A 26,339-nucleotide genomic window follows, 5' to 3' on the forward strand; every position below is an offset into this window, starting at 1 on the left:
ACCTTCGAAATCCAGAGAAAAATACATGGCTGCATATGAAACTTTTATACAATGGAAAACCAACAAAAAAGCGTCTTCGTTTTCAGAAAATGTTTTTCTTGCCTATTTTAATGAACTGGCGAATAGGTTTAAGCCCAGCTCGCTCTGGTGCATTTATTCTATATTAAAGACCACAGTAAAGAACAAGAATAACATAGACATAAAAAACTATTCAAATCTGACGGCATTTTTAAAGAGACGCTCTGATGGGTATGTTGCAAGAAAATCGAAGGTACTTTCGCCAACTGACGTCGAAAAGTTTTTAAAAGAAGCCCCCGATTATCAGTATTTAGCAACAAAGGTCAGTTGATCGTATTAAACCTTAATTTTTTTATGTTTTCATTTTTCTTGTATTATATTTGCGAAAATACCTATATTTTTAATTTCTTTACAGGTTGCAATGATATTTGGTGTCACTGGCGCGTGTAGACGCCAAGAACTAAGCGAAGTAACGGCAAAAGACGTAGAAACTCACGGCCAAATGCTTTTGATTAAAATTAACAACACTAAAAATAAGGTACCGAGATCGTTTGCCATTCACGGTCCATTTTACGACATAGTAAAAAAGTACGAAGCGCTTAGGACAGATAAGGCAAAATCCGATCGGTTTTTTCAAAACTACCAGAAGGGTAGATGCGTGGCTCAGCCAATAGGCATTAATAAATTTGGTGCAATGCCTAAAGAAATTGCCAAGTTTTTAAATCTACCCGACCCGGATTTATACACTGGGCATAGTTTCCGAAGAACATCAGCTACATTGCTAGCTGACTCGGGAGCTGATTTGCTTACTTTAAAGCGTCATGGTGGCTGGCGATCTAGCACAGTTGCTGAGTCTTATGTTGAAGATTCAGTTCGAAATAAGTCCAACATATGTACTCAAATAACCCACGCTATAAATCTGGAGCCCCAGGTTAAGAAGATGTGTCCTGAACCGCAGCCATCCACCTCCCGTGATACAAGTTATTTGTTACCTAGGTTGTCTATTTCTGAGTCTTTAAATGAACCACCACCACTTTCATCCATATTTGTACACAATGAACCCGTATCACCGACTTTTACGCAAGAAGACAATAATGAAATAGTAACAAATAATATCACACAGACGGTTCAAATGCCTAACAAAACTGCACGTTACCATTTTGAAAATTGTACATTTAACAATTGTTTTAATAATTAAATTTAAATAACTACATTTTTGATAAAATCAAGATACAATGACTTTGATAGGCTTTGGAGACTCTTAATTAATTGCTATTGATAGATATAGTATAGAATAGAATAATATTATTTACATTAACGTGAGCTTAATATAGTATTCAGTGTATCTGTATAATTAATGCCAAATAAAGCTATTTTTCATTTCCATTTTACTCAAGTTTGTTTCATTTTCCTCGCAAATGTGTTGAAAAACGTCGTATGAAACACGTGTGCTTTGATCATTACACTCTCGGCTTTCTTATCGCGCTCGCCTGCGGCTCGCGCGAGTAATAACGCCTCGTGTGTAATGACCAACTTAGCACACTTGTATCATAATGTACTATTTTCTCGCTAAATATTGTAGCTACAAAAAGTATTGACGTAAAGCTGATTAAAAAAGATTCAATCCTATAAATAGCAATTCTTCAAATACATGCGCAGAGATAATCTTGGTAAGTAATTTTGTTTATTGAATCAAGTAGCATCAAAAACACGACCTAGAGGCGGCAGTAATGGGAGTGGGTCAGTATCATAATATTTCGTTGCCCTGTTCGCTTCCACGAGCTTCTTTAGCATGGTGAATATGATTTTGACACTTGCATCACTTTTGGAGTGCTTTGTCTATCAATATACTAATGTAGTGATTGTAAAGTTTTACAGGATACGGAATGAAGAGAATAAACTGCAAGTGACGAATGTGTAGAGAGTTATTTAATGGAGAAAAGGTTTTATTTCGTACGTTACTGGTACACTTCCCAGTGTATTCGGGTATAGTATAGGATTGCGCCAAATGGTATGGTGTAATGTACCACACCTACACCACATACAAAAATAAAACAAAAAAACTGCTTATGACAACCCTAACGCTTCTAAGAATACGCTGATCAAAGGGAATTTTCGTCACAAAGTGTCGTAATGGAGCACGCGAGCGCCAAATGCGTCATAACTGAACAAACTAAGTGAAAGATCAACATTACAATTTTAATATAGCGAGAAACAAACAAAATGAGTATTTTTAACCTCTTCGGTAGTTGGAGCCAAATTATTCCACAATATAATGTCGCATTCGGATATATGGACCTAATGTCCTTTTCATAATCTGTTGATAATTATACTAATTATCGAGTTCTTTAGTTTTCACGATGTTACACGTTGGAATGGAACAATTTTGTCGTATCTAAATCGTGTATATTTGTTTTTTTTTTCAAACAAACCAACGTTTCGGGCGCTTAAAAAACCTCAAAACAAATATACGCCGTTTAGATAAGAAAAAATAGTTTTATCTTCAATTATACTGTTTAATAACCATGGTTATTTATACACCACCTTTTTTTTATTTGGTTTCCTCTGTATGGCTCCCTCTGTATGCTTGCCTTTATGTACTATGTAAATTATTTAAAAGTATACGTAACAATACAAACCACAGAAATTCGTCTAATCAGTTAAACTTATTACTTACTTTTTAGTTGGCTATATTATACTTGCGCATACTTTATCTATATTAAATAAAAATAGAGTATGCTTTGTACGGAGGCGAGAATAATAATAACTTTTAAAATTGGCCGTATCGTAGTGGAAAAATAATGACAAACATTCAGTCATTGTTGTAAATAATTCATGCATAAAAATGCAGTCACATGGAAAGTTTCGTGAACCAATTTGGCTCGATCATTTTAGATCCAATTTTAAGAGCGAACCAAAAAAAAAACAGGTCTCAAACGTATTAAAAAGTAAGTAATATTCTAAAACTTGTCGTTTTTAAATTATAATATAAATTAAATTATAATAACGGGACGAACTAGCCGTGCGCCTGCTGGTAAGCTACACGCCAGTCCATAACAGTTGCAGTGCCACTCAGAGCTTTAAATCGCAAAGATCTGAGGGGCACTGCCACTGCGCCCGTCACCCTGAGACATAAGTTAACAAGTCCCATGTGCCTGTAATTATATAAACACCAGCCCCCCTATCCTTTTATACCGGAAGGCAGTAATGCTAACATTACTGCTTGGCGGCAGAAATAGGTAAGGTGAGCAGTACCTACTTCTCTGGACGAACTCTTTCACAAGGAGCTGTACTGCTGCTGCTTGTCGTATTAAAATGTGATAGAAGTTGGTAAAAAAACATTTTTTTAAATAATAATAATAAAATTTGTCTAAATTGGTCTAAATTACTGTCAAGCAACGATACATCTGATAGTTGTAGGAGTAGAGGAGGTAGTATGAGAAACTAAAAAATGCCTACTGTAAGCATGAATAAAGTCAAATTGCAATTTCATTCCGGGAATGACATACCGGTAGTGTACCTATTCCAGGAAAGCGCTTCGAGCGAATTTTCTAGCTACATTATCCCCAAATAACTGCCGATAGCGTTGCCAGGCGTTTGGATAAAGCCGAACATTGGCTAGATATAGATTTCCGGCTAGATATAGATTTGTCACAGATGGCGCTAAGGCAAAAATTGTCATTAAAAACCAAAACAGAGATCTGCAACTATACTTCGTTTCAATCCATTTTCAACAAAATGTAAACAAACAAGTCACTGTCCCGACCATAGACGGTTTAGTGATGGCCAACTGTAATGCCAACTGCAAATCGATTAATTAATTTGATGAATCGATTTGTTCAATTGAGTTATACTAGCGGTTTTCCCTACATAACCATTTAAGCATATTTTAAATATCCGAAATCTTTTAAGTCCTCCTTCAAATCCTTTCACTTAAGTACCCGTTTGATTGCGATTGAAATATTCGATTTACTAATCGATTACAATAACTTTGATTGAATGTACCGAATGTTTTTTTTCGTACAGCGCTATACAACCATAGACAAGTCATAGTTGTATAGATGAAAAATAACCACACACCATCGAAATCTTTAAAATATACGTGAAAGTGTTACTCATTCGATTTATTGAGTGATTGCTTTAGAATTTTAACCAGACGTTTACTTTTTGTTGGAAAAGAAAAATTCATAAGGTCCGCTGGTTCGTTCCGTGGCTTAGTTGACTTAGCGACTGACACGGTTTGCTAGAAGACGTTCGATCTTTGTATTAATAATTTATTACACAACATTTATGAAACTTATTTATTCAATTATATAGTTATTTCATTACAACTTTTGTCATGAGTGATTAAAAAACCTGGTTTTACTTAAAAAAAAATTGTTGTATTAACATCGTAAGACCTTGTATACTACATTACAAGTAATTATGCCTTCAATTTTGTATGATAAATGTACTTTTATAGATACTATGGAATAGGAATGTAGCGCTAAATTTCAGTGCGATGTTTTCAATACAGTGTAACTCTGGGGATTTATGTGGTCATGAGAATAATATCGTATGGGTCAGAATCACTTCACATAATAAATAAATTTTAATGTACACGGGGCCTTAAAAGGTTTGACACGAATTTCATCGCGCTCACGCCGCGCGGCGACCGCCTGCATTTAACTTCAAGTTATTATGAAGTAACAGTGTAATATAAACACGATCAGGATGCTTATATTCCCACAGCTAGATGTATATAATAGGTATAATCACAAACATATATCTAGATGGACGCTGCAAGTACAGCAATTTGTATGAAAACCAAGCGTGCCACATTTTTTGTACCCACTATGACGTCACAAGAACTATTTAGTGGTGGAAACTTCCTTCCGCTCGCTCTAAATCAAGTGATTGAACGGAATACGCGTAAAAACGAATTAGTTAATTTCACTAGATGGTTTTTTGTTGGTAATTGATCAAATTGATGAATGGCAAGTCGAATGAAAATGTTACTGCTGACAAAATATGGTAAAATCTTATTATTCTCGAATTTCTAACTCTGCTACTCTGCATATTTGGATAGCATCTAAGGTGGGATAAACTAGACCACCATCGTTCTCGAAAGCAACGAACTCATACGTACACACATCAAAAAAAGTTTGCGATCAATAGCATAAGCTCCTATAATTCTTTAAATTTAACTTTATCAAGAAAAAATCTATGTTGTATGCTTTCTTTAAATAGGAATACCCTGTTTGAAATTAAAATATAAAACTATTTTTTATTATTTATTTTAAAAAATTGAGCCATTAATCATAATGTAATAGTGATAGAAATTTCATAGAAAGAAAAAGACTGCTTAATTAAACTTAAACAACAATTTATTATTAAAAGGTGTGTATTCAATATAAAATAACTCCTCCCCTGGCTCGAATACATGCGAAGATCCTCCTGGGCATGCTGAGGATCAAATTATCCAGCATTTCCTGGGGTAACCTATCCCATTCTTCAATAGCGGTTTCCCTGAGCTCTGGAACTGTCTGGGGGCGTGGCTCACGGTTCCAAACTGCTCGTTTAAGAGCATCCCACGCGTGCTCTATTGGGTTTAAGTCGGGCGAGCCGGCAGGCCAGTCTAATCGTGTGATATCGTATTCTTGAAGAGCAGCATTGACTCGTTGAGCTCGATGTGCGGGCGCATTATCATCGACCAGTACAAATTGGTGCCCATGGTTTACTCGGAATGGTCTGACGATATCATCAATAGCAACTGCTTTGTACATGTCTGCTGTCATGAAGCCCCGATACGGGATCAAAGGCGTTCTAGCTCCAATCATAATGCCACCCCAAAAGGACACCGATTTTCCGCCTTGCTGAACTGTTCCAGTGGCAGTTCTTTGTCTTTCACGGTCGCCTGGTCTTCTCCAGACATGGACACGTCGGTTATCTGGATGAGTGCTGATTCGGGATTCGTCAACGAAGAGACAGTTTTGCCAAATGTTTTCGTCCTCACCTTCTTCATTTTGCCGAAGTCTAGCCCAGTGCAATCTTCGTTGTTGACGTTGCCGGGAATTGAGCGGAGCTCGCCAAGACCTCCGTGCTCGTAATCCCGCCTGGTGCAAGCAATTGCGAACGGTCTGCGTGCTAACTTCAAGCCCAGAGGCGGCCCTGACTTCTGCTTTTATTTTAGTGGCGTTGATTGTTGGATCACGGGCTGCCAGCAATCTAATATAGCGCTTTTGGGCAGCTGTCAAAACAGTTGGGCGACCGCTGCGGGGTCGGTCAGCTAAATTCCCCATTCCGTGATGCCTCTGCAACGTAGCCACGACACAGGATTGGGATATAGCAAGTCTGCGTGCTATTACTCTCGTGGTGTATCCTTCTTCCCTCAAAGTTACTATTCTAGCTCGTAAAACCTCTGATAATCCTCTTGGCATTTTTTCAATCACAACTTTCCGCGAAAAATATCTTGAATCGCTTATAATTGACTAAATCAGATTTCTGAATGAGCGTAAGCTAGGACTGAAAGCCTTTTTATATGAAAAAACAATTGAACGGGGTCATTGTTTTATGTTCTAATTTATTTTTAAATAAAGAGTCTAAAAATAAGAAAAAATCATAATATAATCTACAGTAACAAAAAAGATTTCAGTTTTTCGAAGTGATCGCAAACTTTTTTTGATGTGTGTACATATTACCAACTCCAGGTTTTTGTAAAGACAGCGCACTGTTAATTCTTTGCATTATATATTTTTTTGTATTACTCGTACTACATATACGGCGATGTATGTAATTATTTGCTCACTATATTCGGACATTCGAGGCAACGTGCTGTAAAAGTTATCGAAATTACAGATACTACTGAATTATCACTACATAATAGATAAGTCTAATAAGAGAGATATAAGAATATATAGAGATAAGATATCAGTACTTAACAAAAGAGTTATAGAATATTTTTATAATGTTGCTAAGGTCATAATAATTTTCGTCCCTTTGTTTTCAAAATTGATCAGAATCGAGAACATGTTGCCTAACGTATACATCACTAAATGTTCAATTTGGCCAAAGAAGTGTACAAGCGGCCGTACCACGAAACTGAATGCATTATACAAAAGTGCGTTCGTTCGATATTCATGGCGTATTAACTAAGAATCACAAATATATAGTAAAAGCCGCAATGTATTACAAATATGAGACATACACTCGGTTGCATATTTGTTTTCTCAAAATTCGTACAAAACCAAAATAATTGTTTTTAAAATACATATCTTCTGATTACAAAATCACTGAATTGCCCGTGGAAGGAAACGTCCCTGTTTACCCGTTTACACACAGTTATGGTGCTTTTGCGGCTTATTATGGCACAATTACGCATTTTTCACGTTTTCGACTGGTGTTTATCCACGATGACGGTCGAGCACGTTCTGAAGTGTAGCAGTGGCAAGGAAGTGAATTTCACTTACTTTGGGTACGCGAAGTACGTACACTTGCGGCGTCTATCTAGATATATGTCTGTGGGTATAATATATAATTACAATATTATGATATATGTGTGAAATTTATATAATAATATTGTTAATCAAAATATATATGTTTTCTGAATAGGGACAGGATACACGCACACACATATCGCACTGCTATTACAATATGTAGAGTCGTTACTCAAAATTGTGGAATTGAGAAAACACGATTTAAAAATTTAAAAATCCGAATGAAACCAATATATATATTTTAGTTTATAAATGGATAACTAAGTATTATGTATAATAATAATAATTTATTTCTTTCCTACTTTCGATTTACAATAATATTGACAGGAATGTCCTTTTAAGCGTAGCAATGCCTATGTTAGGTCTCCTCTTCTACATCCATATCTGTACTACATCTAATAGATCTATCTTAATATTAATCTTATTTCTACATACAACAGTCAATTTTGTAGAGTAGGTTAAGGTGTTTAGAACATAAGACAAAAGTACACACATCCTCACTATTATATTATATACACTTACACATACATGCATAATGCATAGATATATACACAAATAAAATGTATAAATAAAAATAATCACAGTATTGACAATAACATCCATACTAGGTCAATGATACAGTATTTTTTAATTTTCAAATTGTATTTTTTCAATTCAACAATTTTGAATTACGACACTATTGTAATAGCAATGCGATATATACAGATTAACTGCACTGAAGTTATAAGCGACTTCATGCAGCCGAACCCTCAACTGCATGAAGTTAATCTCGGCTACATGAAGTCGGTTTGGACTGCATACACTTAATGCGTGAAGTCGTTATCAATTTCATGCAGTCGGTGTCTCGAATAACGACATCACGCTTTAACTACATTCAGTTGAAACCGATTTCATGGATCCGACATCGATCAAACACGCAGTCAATCTGTTAGCGGCCTAACGGTATTAACTAGTTAGTTTCCCGGAACGCAAGTTTCTCATGATTTGTGCCTTAACTTATGTGTTGTGTTGTTTGTCAGTATTGTTGTTTATGAATATGTGTGTCTCTCAGTGTGTGCGTGCGTGAGTGCAAAGGGTGGTAAATTAGGGGATGAAGCAAATAAAATTGAGATAATTATAAAGATGATTTCAATAAAACTTGGCAAATAGATGTAATTCCACAATTTTTTGAGGTTGATTTTATTTTGATTAAAAAGTTACTGTTATTTATTATCTGATTCAAAGTTAAAAGTTAACAATCATAGTTTGTTAAATTTGTTATACGATTCAAATCTTATTTTTTACACAAGTATACAAACAACAAGCAAACCAGAAGCGCATGGAAACAGTCGGTTTTTACCTACTTCCTAACTATTGACCTATTTTCCTTAAAATGAAATATAAGCAACAAACAAGATTAAATTCAATATATTTTATCACTGTCACACTAGACCTACCTTATCGGTACGTATGGAGTAAAATAAACATACGCAACAGCGGAACCGTTTCTTTTTACGGTAACTTGTGAGTTGTATGAAAGAATGCTCGAATATTTTTTATGAATATATATCCAAAAGTAATAAATACATTTCTAAGTCGGATTTACTTTTGTCTGACTTATCGTGTCGTAACGCGTCAGAACGGTATCAGTTTCTTACACACAACACAAGCCGTAACGTCAGATTGCGACACACTAATATAAATCTAACCATATTAAATGTATTCGTCTGACGCATCGTGTCGTGACACGTCAGATGAATGTAAATCCGGCTTGAATGAAGGAGAGAAAACTTTGATCTACAAGTTGGAACCACATTTTTCCTTTACCATAGGTAGGGGTAATACGTATAAAATGACATATCGTCGCTGAACACACGTTTTTTACGGTTTGTACGTCAGAAGTTTCTATATAAATGATAAGTTTTTCGCTTATTTATTAATTTAATTTATTCATAATTCGCTATTGTTGTTGTATTTATTTTATCTCACAATAGTTTGTTGTTGCCCTCAAATAAGATTTAAAAAAGTGTGTTAATTTTTGAATTTCCTTTTTTAAAACCGTTATATGGACAAAACAACATATATACCTACACAACGGACACAATGATATAGGTATGCCATTTTCTACTTATGCGCTCGTTATAGGAGTTCAACTTAATTAACTTAATTTATTCATTATAATTTTCATAATAATAAAACATATTATAACTTTCTTCAGCCCCAAAAGGACATTTCATTAGTGGACAATGGAAACGTAAACCAAAGACTCGGCATTTCTCGTTTGTTTTAACTGTTACTCGTAATATAAGGGAAATTCATGAGAAATTAAATCGATCGAATCCCCCAGCAAAGAAGGTACTAAACATCACTACAAAGTTGTTTGAAGATGACAGCAAAGAAGAAAATTTTCCTTGCAACCCTCGAATTAACGAAGAGGACTGTCCTTGCATATATTGCAACGATCTTTTTTCTCGATCTAAGCACGGAAAACACGATTATGCTTAAATTATTCGCATTGGGCTCACGCTTCTTGGTCTGATGTTCCTAGAAGAACAAAGCGTTATAATTGTAAACTTCGTCAATAATTGTACAGTTTCCACGTGTATGTCATTTTGTCCATTGTATATGGACAAAATGGTTTTTAATTGATCTCAGTTAAACTACGAACTATTTTCTTTCTGTTGTTTTTATTCTATAAATGTTTGTTAATTTCAGTAAATAATGAACCAAAGACTGTTGGTGTAAAATATGAGTGTGCTGTGTATTACCACTACAGAATTATCTATAAAATAAATCTAAAAAATAAAACCCTATGTCATTTTATACATATTTCCCCTAAATACTAATCACGGAAACTGCTAATTTCTAAACAATGATAGCTGTGTTAGGTATTCAACAAAATAAGCGGTTTTTCTACTTATGTAATGCGACAGCTCAATGTCAGAGTCACTCATAAGAACTTACTTACCTTAAATGGTTAGGGTGGAACCGCACAGTCTGCATGCTAAGAGCAGCAACAACAGGTTTCGGCCAGAGGCCTCCAAATCGGCCGCAAACAGTCCTGCAGACGCTTAAACTGCTGAAGAGATCGGGACCCTCTGAAGAGACGTGGTCAACCGGCTCCGTCGTCCTCTGACAGCCCTTATCTGGTACGCATTTAAATGCCCATGTTGGTCTATGGACAAAACAAAATTACGATTGAATTTTCACTTGAACACTTATGTCCAGGGCACAAAGCCGATTAGGATCAAATTAGGATTCCAGCAGCACGAACAGCTAACGTACTGCAGAACGACAATGACTGACATCATGTCTGACTACTTTGTTTTTACGTACTAATCAATTATAATCTCATACGATATACAGTATTGAAATTATTAAGCAGCAAAAGTTGATTGTTCGGTTAACTAAATAAATAGATGTTGTTTTAGGTTTCCTTATCTTAGGTTACATTATACTAGTACATTAAAATAAAACATATTGGGTAAAAAGAAATACCGGTAAAATAAATCGTACTGAATGTACTTATTTAGAGTTATAATATTTGTTAAAAAAAGCTTGTTGTTAATGTAAATTTCTTATTAAAAACTTCTTGATGATTAAAGACCGCTTTAGTTAACAATAAGAGTAATCATGTAATCTTTAAATCCGTTTATATTCTATGCGTATAGCTACCATTGTGCATAAATATCTAAGGCGATTAACACACTGCACCGCGCCCCGCGACGGAGCGCGAGACGCGGAATCACGCGCGCGGTGGCAGAGACGCAAATCTGCGTCAACGCGCGGTTTAATCTGCGCAGGGGCAGCGGTCTAGCGGCCCCGCGTCACTTAAAGTACTCGCTACGCAGTTGATCTCCGTAGTGATTGTATATGTAGAGATCCGAGATCCTTCTTTAACAAGAATGGTTAATAATACAGAACTCATTCAGGACGCTGCAGTTATACTATTTATTTGTTTTTGTTTACTCAAATAAAAAGACACCAAAGATATTGTATATATCCCTTTTTACGAACCAGATCGATAACTGGCTATTTTCAAAGATTTAAGAAAATATGAAGATAAATTTGGTCTATTTTCAATAGCAAATATAATTTTATCGACGCCGATATCTATTGTAGAAAATTGAACATGTCCTTAAGCTTAAAAATCGGCGCAGTAGTGTAGAGTGCAGTATGCCATACCCTGCGGTTCGCCGCGCCCTTCCGCGCGGGGGCGCGGTAAAACCGCACGCGTCGCGGAGATGCGTTGTCAGTGTGTTCGACGGCGCGTGTTTTCCATACAAACTGCGGTACTTCAGTGCAACGTTCAAAACCGCAGCTCCGCGCTCCGTCGCGGGGCGCGGTGCAGTGTGATAATCGCGTAAGTATCACTTTTTAGGATTTTGTTACACAATTAGTTAACTTACGGGTAATTCTTGCGATATACATTTTTTGAAACTCTTTCAAGATATGTGATGAAAATGTCCGCCGCTAAGTTCTTCAAAGCTATTTGCCCGTACTCATCATTTGGTATATCATTACTGGGGAAAGGGAGGCAAAACTTCACTTACATATTTAGATTTCTTTGCTTACAATTACTAAATCTGTTTTTATTGCACGAGCTCTAGTTATCTTATATAGATAACCACAAAACTAATTTATGCGTTTTATAATACAAATAGCTTAGGTTAGATTAGGCACACACTACGTGTTTAAGTAGTAAGAGCGATGCTAGAGGATGCGTTGCGTCGACGTTGCGACGCCTAACCCCCGTTCACACGGTATTGTACTGCACGTTTTTTGGCAGTATAAATCCGAACCGAATAGACAGTGGCGCATACATCAGATATAGAACCGTCCACACGGTGTTTGTCCTGCAAAAAAACGTTCAGTGCAATACCGTGTGTGTGAACGGGGGGGGTAAGCTGTGTCGCTGTGTTGTACTACATATAAATTAGAACTACACGCCTTCTGTGAGGTGATGATGCTCCAGAAAGAGGTCGCCGTATGTGATCGGGAGAGGGCCGAAAAAAAAAGATGGTTCATCAGGAATCGTAGCGGGGATGCTGCGGTGCGTAAGTAAAACGCTTCACGGCCGCTGCTGGCGCGTTGCGTCGTCACAGCGCTACGATTTCAACGCACTATGGCATTTGTTCGTTGCACTTTGATTTTACATTGAATTGTCCGTATAGAATTGGCTTAATTATGTACGTAGATATTATTATATTATTTTGTTATGGCTGCCAAAGAGCACGAACTAAATGAAAGTCGTACTTTATATTAGAGCGATGCTTCACGAACGCTGTCGGCGCGTTGCGTCGCAGCGCTATGATTTCAACGTACTCATTGCTATACGAGCAAAGCGGTGTCGGAACGTTAGAGACATGACCTTCAGCAATGAGGTTAAGGACTAAGAAAAAGATATATATAAAACCCCATTTCGACAGAAAATAAGATTTTTTATTGTCGTGATCCTAAATATTTGACAACTTATATTATGAGACCACTTGCCGCTAAATATCAAAATACTTTTGCCATTGAAATTTCAAGAAAATCGCAGTTGTTGAAATACTTACTCGAAATTTTCTTCGGATTGAACAAATCGCACTAACAATGCCAATAACAGCGCTCGGTAACAGCCCATCTTTATCTGTGGACAAAAAAAAATTATCAACTTACAATATCGATTCCAGTCAGCAGGCATATTTTATCTTCGCACTCTTAATGTAATAAGGTCACATCTGCAAAATAACTAACTCTTCAAATTCTTTTAAACTTAAACAGTAGAGTTATAAAATTTTACATTATTATTTATATCAAATTATACAATTATATATTATTATCTATATTTATATTTTATATTAAATTAATTTCATGATTTGTATTATTTTTATGATCTTCATGTGATAAAAGTACTTTTGACATACGATCACTATGCCTTTATTATACCAATGGTATAACTGGTCTAAAACAGAAACCCGTATCCGTTTATTATTGAGATTTTTGTAAAATAACTCCACTAGTTTTGTTATTATTATTAATACAAAGATCGTAAACATAGGAAAAATTCTTCTACCCGGTGGGACTTGAACCCACGACCATGCTGCACCATACCAGCTGAGCTTACTTACTTACTAAATGTCACTAGCAGCGACGAATGCCGAAAGCCAGTACAAAGATGTGTGGCTCAGTTGGTAAGAGGAATGCTACGGTGCATCATGGTCGTGGGCTCAAGTGTCAATGGTCCGGAAGAATCGAAGTAATTGTTCTACGTGTTCGATCTTCGTATCATTTTAGTTTCAAATTTGGTGGATTTTAATATCTGCTTTTAATTTTAAAAAATGCTTGAACAAAGAGGAGGAGGAGGAGGAGGAGGTTCTCAATTCGACAGTATTTTTTGTATCGAGTTCTTAGGTTTTCGCGATTGTTACACATAGGAAATGAAACTATTTTTCCGGATTTAAAGCAAAAGAAGTCCGTTATCTACCCAGGATGCTGCGAGAGGCCATTGAAATTAAAGAACATCCTAATTTCAACAGGGAAGATGGTTTCTCCGTACCACCAGTTTGGGATCCAGTATTTCCTCTAATGAAAAATCCCAAACAGACATAAGACTGCAGTACTAATTAATATGTTTTAGTTTATTCTAATTTCTATTAATAATTAATAATAAATTAAACCTAATAAAAATTCATTCAATAAAATAATTGTAAAACTTAATGTAGCGTAAATTGGAATGTTTTCTTTGTAAAATTAAAAATAAGGTATTTAATTAATAACTATTGTAACTATAGTGAAAAAATAGGGTGGTTTGCATTAATATTAGACATAACTGGTTGAAGACTGTACCACCTCAGTCAACCGTGACCATGGGACCTGTAAAGGGCCCGAAACGTCGGTTTGTTTGAAAAAACAAATATACGCGATTTAAATCCGGAAAAATAGTATTTTTTGTGTTAAATTACGCGATTACTCCGACATTTGTGTACCGATTTCGATGATTATTTTTTTTGTGGGAAAGGGGGCTTTCCCACACATATCATAGTAGTGGTCGTATTCAAATTTCAAGAAAATATTCTACCCCTAAGAGTGGCAAAATAGGTGATAAATGCGGTTTATTATATTTCACTCCTTTCCATTTAACCGATTTCAATAAAACTGGCACATAGGTGTGTTTACCAGGTTATGTTCTTCCTCTATACAATAACAACTATGGAAAGCGTGTCTGGAGATACATGTAACCATTACTGCTAAATAAATAGCCAAGTGACATTCCTGATAAACTTCTAGGTGAACCAGAAAAATGTAAAACAAATCTTAAATCCATGCCTTAACTTTATTATTATTTCACAATTTAATAGTTTTAAGTGTAAGTATTATATATTAATTCTTTTGTTAGACACCTGATAGCATGTGATGGCAACGATACATAAATCTATTAATGGTTTTTATTCGCTGTTATGTGTTTCCTTTTTCTAAACTTTTTACTTGTGACAAAAACAATGTAAAAGGAATATGTAATTCCAATTAAAATAAAATATTATGACAGACAGAGGCGAGGAACAACTTACACTTACACTTGCGACTCATAGGCGATTGCATCGATGCAAACGCGCGACTGCATCGATACAAACGCACGATTGCATCGATGTAATCGTCTATAAATCCGAAGTGTAGCGATGCAATCGCGCGATTGTATCGATGCAGTCGCGCCCTTGCATCGCGTTTACATCTCTGCTTAAAATCGCGCGCGTGTGTAAAGGTCGACGATTAGCCACTGCATCGCTGTTAAATGTCGCCTTGTCTAACTCTCGCTTAGCTGGCTCCACTATCGCCATTAGCACGAAAATACTAAGTTTCAATTTAACAATTTAATATGAAAATTACAATTGCAAATTAACATTACAACAGTAAATGTTCTACAACGAAACTTAATAACTAAATTACTATTTAATCGAATATTTATGGAATCTATTACTTTTTTATTTATTGAGATGTTGGCTAAACCATCAGCCTAAACATGAAATTACTAACGGACACATCACCTAAAGAACGTTTTTGTAATTCAGTAAAACACGGCACTTATTGATTATTAACTTATTAACACAGCGAAAACGGATAAGGAAATACTTTTGAGGTCGGTTTTTATTTTTCTTAAAAGTTACAATTATTATATTCAATTCAAATAAATTAACATATCGAACCTTATGTATATGCTGTTGTTGTTTTGCTAATATAGTTATCGTTGTTCGTGTCATGACATGAAAGATTGCCAATTGATAAGGTTTGCATGTGCATTACTAAACTATACTTCAAATAATGCTTTACTTCCATGCACAACAACCAGCATTGCGTGTAGTATTCATCGGAACTTCATGCTTTAGTGGATTTCCGTGCTATTTTTGTCACTCATTTCAAATTCCATGTTCATTTTCAGTAGAAAACTTCCTTGATAGATGTTTTTGCCAATAATTTTGTATACATAAAGATCGTTTTTTCCTTAACTGTACAATATAATTAGTTGCATATATTATCATTAAACGAGCTTGTTTATGAATAATACGTGCACGAGCTTGTTATCTGTGTAGGAAATGTTTTCTCATCATGCGCTTTTTAACCTCCTATAAGGCCCCGTGTACATCAAACTGTACTGTAACAAGTGAAGTGATTCAGATCCAGACAATATTATTCCTATGACCACTTAATGCCCAAAAATTTTAATAAAAATATTGTGTAGTTAGTTACATAAATAGTAATATATCGCATACCGTCGCAATTCAAAATTGTAGAGAGGACACGGTTCGAAAATTTAAAAATAAATACTTAATGTAACCAAAATGTATATCTCGTTTATAAAGATATAATTAAGTATTATGTATAAATAAAAATAATCACATTATTCGCATTAACATTCATTCTTTTTTTTTCAAATTGTGTCTTCTCAATTCCACAATTTTGAGTTACGACAGTATTTGATGTCATTTGCGACAAATGATCATGAGGTATCTAAAAAAATACTTTAAAAAATCTCGTTTGAGTCCTTCATACAAAACTGAGGGCATTCACGCTTGGGTCTGTATTATTACATTTTAAAGTACATTGGGCGTTTAGGGTTTATCTCATTCTTTTTCTCGGGTTTTAGGAGATAAGGTAACAGTTATTTTTTTAATCAATTGTATTATGAATAGCTGATGTGTGTATTTTTAAACACGAAAATGTGCCTCAAAGCACTTATTTGCAAACATTGCAACAGTTAATACTGGGTTCTCTAATAATTAATGGTGATATAACATAACACTCTTTACTTTACATAATTTTATAATCATCATTATCAGCTGACACGCATCCACTTCTATACATAAGCCTCCCCCTGAGCAGTTCAACGCTCCTAGTCCTTTGCCGTCCGTATACTATAATCATCGAGTATATATAACCAGAAATAGAGGATGAAATAAGGGCCATCCATCCCTGGCAACTCATCAGGTAAATGGGCCTTATATCACATTCAAATATCAACTCTCGTTTGTGCTGAAATCACAAATTAGAAAACTAAAATAGTACAGCGCCAACAACTGACCTGTATGTACGTATCCGTATATTCCAAAATATTCTACATTTATTGTAATGAAAATAATATCTCTAACAATGAGGCTGTTCTCATCTAATTACAAAACAATCGGAATCACGTTTCATCGGTAATTAAATGTTAAATGTGTAATTTTATAATTTTCGTCCATTATAGCAAAGTTCAAGTTAAACTGGTCGTCGAAGTGAAGCAATTGACGACACCCGTCAATTGTTTCGAATTCGGGATGGCCAATCACAGTAATGATTTGGCAGAATAGCGTTCAAACAAATTAAATGATATTTCGTTTCTGTTTCTGGTTATTTACTCGATGACTATAATAAATCGTATGAAATTAAAAAGTTTTAAAATAGGATTAGCAAAGAGAGAATTTTTCAAAAGACAATAAAGAACAAAAAGAGGAAAATGTGTATATGTACACTGCTTGTATAGAAACAGCTACTATAATGTATAACTAAATAGTAGCTATAGTAGTTATAGTAGTAGATAGGCAGATTTGATTCCCGGACCGGGAGAAATATTTGCATGGCCTACATTTGTTTCTCTCGTAAGTTTGGGTGTAATTTGTGGTTGTCTTTATGTGTCCATGGCACTTGCGACACAGGGTTTTCCTAGTGCAGGGTTATGAATGTGTGCGATATTTATTTTATTTTTTTTGTTCTAGTTAGTGCCCCAGAGTGAATTCCGTTGCTTTGGCAGGCCTATAGTACAGGGCATTTCCTAGCTTGAGAGATAATTGATGTGGTTGTTTGGCACATTATTAAAAATAATTGTTACGCGTAATGACGAATTTGTGAGAGTTATAATTGAGGGAAAGATAGAAGGAAAAAGCAAGGAGGAAAACCAAGAATGGCGTACAGCGAACAAATAAAGAACAACGTCAAAGCGAGCAGCTTTTAGTAGCAGTAGAGTTCCTTGTAACAGAGTTCGTCCAGGGAAGTACTATCACCTTACCTATTTATGTCGCTAAGCAGTAATGTGAGCATTGCTGCGTTCTGGTTTTGAAGGGTAAGGGTGCTGGTGAAATTACAGGCGTATGAGATATGTTAACATATGTCTCAGATGACGGACGCAGCGGCAGTGCCCCTCAGATCTTTGCAATTTAAAGGCCAAAGTGATTCTGCAACTGCTGGACAGGTGTATCGCTTACCACTAGGCGAATGACTTGTTCGCCCCGTCACTAGGTATCATAAAAAAATCACTAGTTTGAGATCAGGCAAGTGGTGTGGCTGTCTGGCACATTACTAATAAAATAATTATTTGTAAACAATTCTTGCTGACGTAAAAAATCCATAAGGCGATAAAGCAATGATAAAACCTGTGGGCATAATTTAGGATAATACGGTCGACTTTTTTTACATGTCATGACACTGTTTCCGAGCAAGTGTGATGAAAAAACTGTTTCAAGTACCAAGAACAATTTTAACTTCGAAAGACTTCGAAGAAATTCGTGCCAGAATGTAGGTAATAGATAAAATCACCGGTGCCAAAATTATGTCCTAAATAATTATTATTGTTTAACGATCGAGTTCCTCTATAATGCGACGTCAGACAACTGAGCACAAAACATCATCATTATGCAACTGTGAATACAAACAAACAACACATATTTTGGTTCCGATTATCTCAAATGCTTTACAGTAGGCGAAGTGTACTTTTCATTTTTCGGTACACTAAATATAAAATAGTTGCTATTATGACCGGTTGGACTGTTCCTATCTCCATTTCAAGTAGCCCAGTTACACAACTTAGCTGACAAATGTAATATATTTTGTATAAAAAAACGGACCACGTAAGTTTGTGGAATTAAGTCTATATTTGTCATATTTGCCAAGTTTTATTGAAATCACTTAACGGAAAATAAGTGTAATCCAATAAACCGAATTTATCCACTAATTTGCCACCTTAAGGTCGCGAAGGCGTGGTGTATTCAGCGGGGACACCAAGATTTGACTTACATCTTGTGTTGGATGTATACAACTCACACCCAGGAAATGAAACTATTTTTCCGGATTTACTCAACTCACGCCCGTCATCATGAGACATAAGTTACAAGTCCCATGTGCCTGTAATTTCACCAGCACCCTTACCCTGCAAAACCGAAACACAGTAACGCTAACATTACTGCTTGGCGGCAGAAATAAGTAAGGCAGTACTTCCCAGGGCGAACTCTTTCACAAGGAGCTCTACAGGAGGGGATATGATTAGTAGCAACTTATCATATTCCCCTTCGAAGTTGAAAGTTTATGACTGTAGGGATACAGTGCCCTTCTTTTACTTAAAATGATTACGTACAAAATTTGTGATCGAACTTAACACAACTTACTACAACTTGGTCAATGTGCACGCATATTTAAAAAAAGAGGTGACACTGTGTTCAGTGTGTGAGCTTCATTACCTAAATAATTTAAATATTCCAGCATTTAAACATTGCCTCATGTATCTTTGTAAAATGACTAGTAGGGAAATCCGTAAAAAACTAGTAAATTAAAATGCAAATTTTAATTAATTTTCCTGTACAAAATTCTATTGTTTACGATAACTTACAACTTATTTAACAATTTGGAGTTATAGTTGAAAAAATATTATTTGCACCGAGATGAATGTTATCTCTTGGAACGGCTTATCCTTTCCATTATAATACAGTAATAAAACCATTAAGGCTCTACTCACACTGGCGCAGAGTCGAAGCGTCGCGACGCGTCATATTTTTCGCCTATAGTATGTTTCCCTATTTTCCCATTATTAAGGTACAAATTTGTGTTATGCAAATATAGAAACGGGCGTCAACGCTCGGATGCAGTCGAGCGGCTTCGCGCGTCACTTGAGCGCTGTGAGGCGTCAGACGCCGACCACATTGTGAACCGGGCGCACTAATGCGAGTGTCGTCGCGCGACGACGCGCGTCGATGCGCGTTGTAGTTGACAAACAGGACGCGACGCGACGCTTCGACTCTGCGACAGTGTGAGTTGAGCCTTAGACTTCTTTTACTCAAAGCGTACATAGATTTAATGATCTCGGTCCATAATACGAGTCATGGATGCGCTAAATGTTTTTTCTGAATTCCAGTTTTGAATTATTTCTTTACTCATCTGGCCGTTTTTTTTAAACCTGTAAGTACTTCGTAAAATACTGACTGTCGACTCTTTTTTTACTAATTCAACAAAGTTAGTTCCATATAAAGATTACTAAGTTTTAAATTAAGCGCCAATGCGTAAAAGTGTTTAAACTAGTTGTTTGCACTATACAGATGGCACTTGAGTTACCGAGACGGCTCGCTCTTTTGTCCTATTGTATTCTAAAGATGAAGCGATAAGGCGATTCGGTGCAAATAATATTTCGCCAAGTATAACTGCATAGCACCCCCTCTGTCTTAAATTTAATAACTTAGCTCTAGTTCTATGTAGGACATCCGTATTACACCGTGTACTAAAGGATCAAAACTAACAATACAACAACGGCAAAAGTGCTTTTATCACATGAAAGTCATAAAAATAATACGAAGTACACGAAACAAGTTTATGTTTTGTTAATGTTTAGCTATGTGAATATTCATTATACATAGGGCGCACTTCACATAGGGCACGCTTCCGGAACTGGCCACTTATACAAATAATATTTAAAAAGTAATTACAACATTTGAAAATGGAACTCTTTGGCTGTAGAATACAGTTTGTTTCATCTGACTGTCACTTGTTTTTACATTGTGGCGTCATTTTAGAAATTGGTTGTCTATATCAATCACCATGGATTTAACTCGTGAAAATTTTCGTAGTATGATTTTCTACGACTTTAAATGTAATGTAATAGCTCAGCGGAACTTCGCTCTGTTTAAAACTTTTAGTGATAAAGCACCATGCAAGACGACTATTGTTTATAGCTGGTTTGCAAAATTCGAACGCGGTTGTGTGAATCTCAGTGACGAATTTCGTGATGGTCGCCTGTCCACTGCTGTGAACAACAAAAACATCGATGCAGTGCGCCGTATGATCAAAAGAGACATACCATGAGATTCGGACATCTATAGGCATAGGCATGAGTCAAATATAATCACTACTACACAAACATTTGGGTGTGAAAAGGGTGTGCTCTCGGTGGATCCCACACAATTTGACAGAGGCTCAAAAAACGGATCGCGTCACTTGTTGCAATGCCATGCTTACCAGATTCAACGAAGCGGCGTCAAATTTGGTGTGGGACATAGTAACAGGTGACGAAACATGGATTTGTAGTTACGATCCCAAAACAAAGCAGCAATCGAGCGTACGGGTCTTTCGAGATGAGCCGAAACCAACCAAAATGGGGCGCGTGCAAAATGTCTCTAAGCGGATGATTGCTTCTTTTTTTAATAAAACTGGACACGTGGCTACTGTTGCTTTGGAGAATCGTTGATCCGTGAATAGTGGTTGGTACACGACCATTTGTTTGCCGAAAGTTATTGACAAACTCCGTAAAAATAACCGTAAATGCCGTATCATCTTGCACCATGATAATGCCAGTTCTCACACGGCCAGACAGACAAATGAATTTTTGAAGGTGAATAACGTTGACTGTATGAGCCATCCCGCGTACAGTTCCGACCTGGCACCTTGTGACTTTTATTTATTTCCAAAAATTAAGAACCAGTTACGCGGTCAACGATTTTCATCACCTGGACAGGCTGTCGGAGAATATGAAAAATATGTTTCAGAGATTGTCACGGAGGAGTGGCATAAATAATTTTGAAAGTTCAATAAACCAGATTCATCCCCTAATATCCATTCTTTTCTTCAAATTTAAATGCGACTACAACTACTTCCTTTCAAATAAAAAAAGGATCATCGAAAGATGTTCACAAATATTGAAGTAATCTCGTAACATATACACAAAGAAAATAGAGTCGAATTAAGAACCTCCTCCTTGTTTTAATAACAAGAACTACACTTTCGGTTCGAAGTAATTATTTACTTGATTTACTACCTAATACTTAATTTAGTAATTTTAATAATTTCAAGAAAATACCACTTACTATTTCAGAGCACAGAGCCTGATAATTCGTAATACTCGATTTAAGTGCAAAACCAAAGTGTTACCAATTTTGAAATAAAATTGAAATCTCATTAGCAAAGTAATCAACGGTTCGGTTATAGACTACGTAATAAGATTGTTAATAGAAAGGATTCATTATTTTTCTTTATCGTTTGTGTTTCAAACAGGACAGTAAAAGTTTTATTGTCTTGAACACAGTATGTCGTATCAATAAAATTACACAATTCAAGAAACTAACGAACTAAGTACATCCCTGGCCAATATCTAAGTACTTGGTCTTATCCACAACATATAATTGAGTTTGACAATTTGAGGTTAACAATTTTTAATAATAAAAGTTTTGGTCCAATAAACTCATCGTCCTGCTTACAAAATTTACATAAGAACGCACTTCCACAGATGAAACACGATGGATTCGTCAAACAAAAAAATAAACTTTTGGAAATATTTTTACCAAATTGCCGCAAATTTCAGTTTTTTATTTTTTGCCGTGTCTTTCCAGTCATAATCTTTGCCCCTCGTCCAAGTAATCTTTTTTATTTCTAAAATACGCTACCACGCAGAGGTATAATTAAGACAGGATAAATATTTGTATGGCCTACATTTATCTCTCGTATGAGTTTGGATGTAATTTGTGGTTGTCTATGTACACACCATTGCATCCGCGACACAGGGTTTCCCTAGCGCGGGGATATGTTGATTGTGTGTTATTTATTATATTTATTTATTGCACATTCGTAATAATATAATATATTCGCTAACTATAGTACAAAATGACGCCCCTATATATATATATAACTATAGTATAATATGAGGTCTCGCGTTGTTACCTACATTGTAAGTACAGACGCCAGCACATCAAGCGACACATTTCCGTCAATGGGCGGATCTTGTTCCATTGTACTGGGGGCGATATTCGAACAAAAATGTATAGCTTGTCTTTCCACTCATAATCGTTATGAAGTTATATTACTTCAATAAAATTGCAGGCGGTTTATGATTTAACTAGATAAAATTGCAAAACAACGAATAAAACTACCTAGTTTAAAAATATTTACATATTGAATGTAGAAGTGCGAGAGGACCATTTACTCATGAACTACTACAGATGTATTGGGGGTGCTACCCCCGTTAAGCATAACTCATGGTCTAGGCCGCGTTCCTCACAAACCATAACGTGGTTCTTTGGGCTCGAAGTATGGTGTCCTCCAGAGTCAAAATACACCCTCCAAAAGACGCACTCATAGAGGAACTAGAAACCTTGTAACTAAGTCATTCTCCTCCATCATATTCCATTGTATTCATCGCTATTATACGTTTTTATGTGTTTTTCTAATTTTTTTTTAGTTAATGACCTTAGTTTAATGACTTGAATATAGAATCTAAAAAAATCCATTTAAATACGTGAGTAAACTCATTTTGTGATTGTTTTACCATTCTCGAAAACTGCTTACGTATGACAATACCTGTTTACTAGATGTTACAATAGAATAATTATATAACACATACAAGACTCGATGGGGTAAGTTTTATGTTTCCATTCATGAGGATATAGGTAGTTATGAAACGAGAATCATTTTATAATTTCCTGTAACAATCATGTTATAATAAATGTTACAAAGAAAGTTTTCTTCTGTTAGACACATGGTACTAGACAGTGCCAATAGCATTATGATTGCTATAGTTTGCAAAAGCGACTCACATAGGATCTCAATTGCTAGATAGTTATATATTGGATATTATATTAGTTAATAAGTTTTCCATTCTATAGATTGTAATGCCTAAAATAAACTGTTATATCTTCAAGTCTAATCTTTACTATACCAACAATTACGACCGTAGACTTATTTGTAACTGTGATTTTGAAACTTAAAGAATGATGAGTTATGAAACTATTTTTCCGGATTTAAATATCGTATATTTGTTTATATGGTTAACTGTCAACCGTAACCATAGGACCTGTAAAGGGTCTAATCGCAAAAGCCTAAGAACTCGAATGATGAGTTGTTTTGCACAATTTAAAAACAACTCATAATTTTTTTTATTTATGCAAGATAACATTACATTAAAAAGATTTTACTATGCACGTCATTACTCATGCCCACGAAGCAAATTTTCTAGGCATTATAGATACCAGATACCTTTACGTGTATAAAAATCGTTCCTATCTGAGCGTCATAAACTTCAATTTATACCTACAAAGCACGATCATAGACAAAACATATCCTTGTTGCCAATTTGAATCATAAAAAATGATGAGTGTTTTGCACAAAATAAAAACTGCATTTTTAATTTATACAAGACGGATATCTTATATGTATATGTATATAAAAATCCTTCGTATCTGTGCATCATAATTTACTTTTGCCCCATAATAGAAACTACAAAAATACCTGTTGTAATAGATCATCGTATGAAGGACAGCGAAAGGTGGAATAGAGAAAGTAATTTCTTTACGTTACTATTATATATAGCTACATACAAACATACGTCTTATAAACGCTGACTAGAACTTATACCTAAATACTTTGTCTTCGTTTGTTCTTGTTCTAAGTAAAGTAATTTAAGTCCCATTGATAACATAAGTTGCAAGACAATGTAAGTAAATTTTAATGACTTTTTAATTTGTACACATCCGTTCACAGATAAACGACACTCTACGTACAGTTTTCGAAATAAAATAATTTGTTTATAATGACAACAATGTGCTAGACAACCACAAGAATTACCTAGTTCGAAAATAGTAGTAGAAAAGTTCGTACCCCGAAATTGGTCCTACTGAAAACCAAACCAACAGTACTAACCGCTGGGCCACCGAGGTCGTCAAGATAATGTTCACTTTAAAGGATAATACTACTGTGTAGTTACCTACATAATTAAACAGGCAACTGCCAGTGGTCTGTAAAATTACAACATAAATATACCGGCTGCGCCAACGCAACATTAAAAAACAAATAAATACCTACTCTCCTAAGTGAAAAGTATGTTTGCATGCAAAACTGTAACAGAGAACACAATTTACGCCTGTATGAATAAACCGGATACTTACAGATGAAAGTAGTCGCTGGGTACAATACGATTTGAACTCACTAAACTTAGAGTCACTTTCTCAACGATCCACTTGAAGTAATAATGATAATGGCAAAAAATGTTTGTAAAATAAGTTATCGAATTTATTGAACACTGATTTTATTTGTAACTGAATTTCATCGATCATAACATTCCATCCCGCTTACATATATTTTTTCACTTCAAACTCGAAATAAGGTCGACAGAAACCGGACCGCGATTTTTATATTTTTATTTATCGTATATTTCTCGTTTGTTTTTTGCGAATTGCAAACAGGGTGTGCTCGCAGCCCGAAGGTCGAGCGTGCTTTGAGCTGGCTGACGATACGGTTAGTTTTAAGTAATTTTGTTGACGTTTGGCGGAGGCCGCATTATCACGATTTGATAAAGCGCGCGCTGCCGCGGCTGTAGCGGCAGAGTCTCATTGGATAACTGCACTATTCCATGCCTCGACGCGCACGTTTTGGCGGGAGATCCGCTGCCGCTACATTGCACTCTACAATTCACGCTACCTTTCTATTGCACGCGCTAGATTGCCATTTAAACTGACTATTGGAACGCGCACGCTATCTATAAAAAAAAATAGAGTTTGACACAGCACTGCATAAAACACTTGTTCAAAGTGTAGAAACAACACAATCGAAAAAAGTACGTTTCAACATTTTACTAGCATCTGTGTAAATTTAATTCTTGTAAATAAATAACGATATATGTACAAACATCAATTTACGCGTGAAACAACTTTTGAATTTAATGTCTAAAAAGAAACAGCCTGGGCCTCGATATAAATATGATGTAGGCCGATCGGGATCGTCGCTATTACTGAAACAAAGCTGCGTAACTAATTTGATCTTAGGTCAATTAGTCGCATCGGGACGCGATGTTGCTTTTGCACAACTGTAAACGAGCGTTATATTCAAAAGTAGAAAAAATTAGCTGACTAGTTTTAATTTTGAATCATAAATGGAGATTAGCAGAGAGTAAATTAAATTGCGAATGAAAACACGTTTTCCTCTGTCTTATTAAATATGGTGTAAGTTCAAAAACTTATCTAATAGTTTCATATTTGAAATACATCTAATATTTCAAAATGGCGACTCTTATTAATTAATTAGGTTTACCAGTGCTTAGTAACAAAACAGTTGTTTCTTTTCTTACGCTGCAAAGTGAACAGAGTAACAATGAAGACATTCTACATAAAC

The 26,339-nt window shown here is 35.6% G+C and overlaps 1 protein-coding gene across 2 annotated transcripts in view; it reads right to left on the minus strand.

The window, feature by feature from the left end:
* Positions 1-25,516, minus strand: part of LOC113227851 (chitooligosaccharidolytic beta-N-acetylglucosaminidase) — a 46,446-nt gene extending 20,930 nt beyond the window's left edge. Inside the window, exons 1-3 of one of the 2 annotated variants that reach the window (XM_026460913.1) lie at positions 25,118-25,516; positions 13,031-13,104; positions 10,441-10,647 (exon numbers count right to left, since the gene is read on the minus strand). In XM_026460913.1, the coding sequence (XP_026316698.1) occupies positions 10,441-10,647; positions 13,031-13,098 (275 nt within the window). In that variant the 5' untranslated portion in view covers positions 13,099-13,104; positions 25,118-25,516. Of the gene's footprint in view, positions 1-10,440; positions 10,648-13,030; positions 13,105-22,902; positions 22,960-25,117 lie in introns of those variants that run through there. The other variant, XM_026460914.1, reaches the window with a different exon arrangement.
* Positions 25,517-26,339: the final 823 nt, after the last annotated feature.

The sequence above is a fragment of the Hyposmocoma kahamanoa genome, unplaced genomic scaffold, assembly GCF_003589595.1.
Source record: "Hyposmocoma kahamanoa isolate Upper Pololo Valley unplaced genomic scaffold, ASM358959v1 220, whole genome shotgun sequence".
In the NCBI taxonomy this organism is placed as follows: domain Eukaryota; kingdom Metazoa; phylum Arthropoda; class Insecta; order Lepidoptera; family Cosmopterigidae; genus Hyposmocoma; species Hyposmocoma kahamanoa.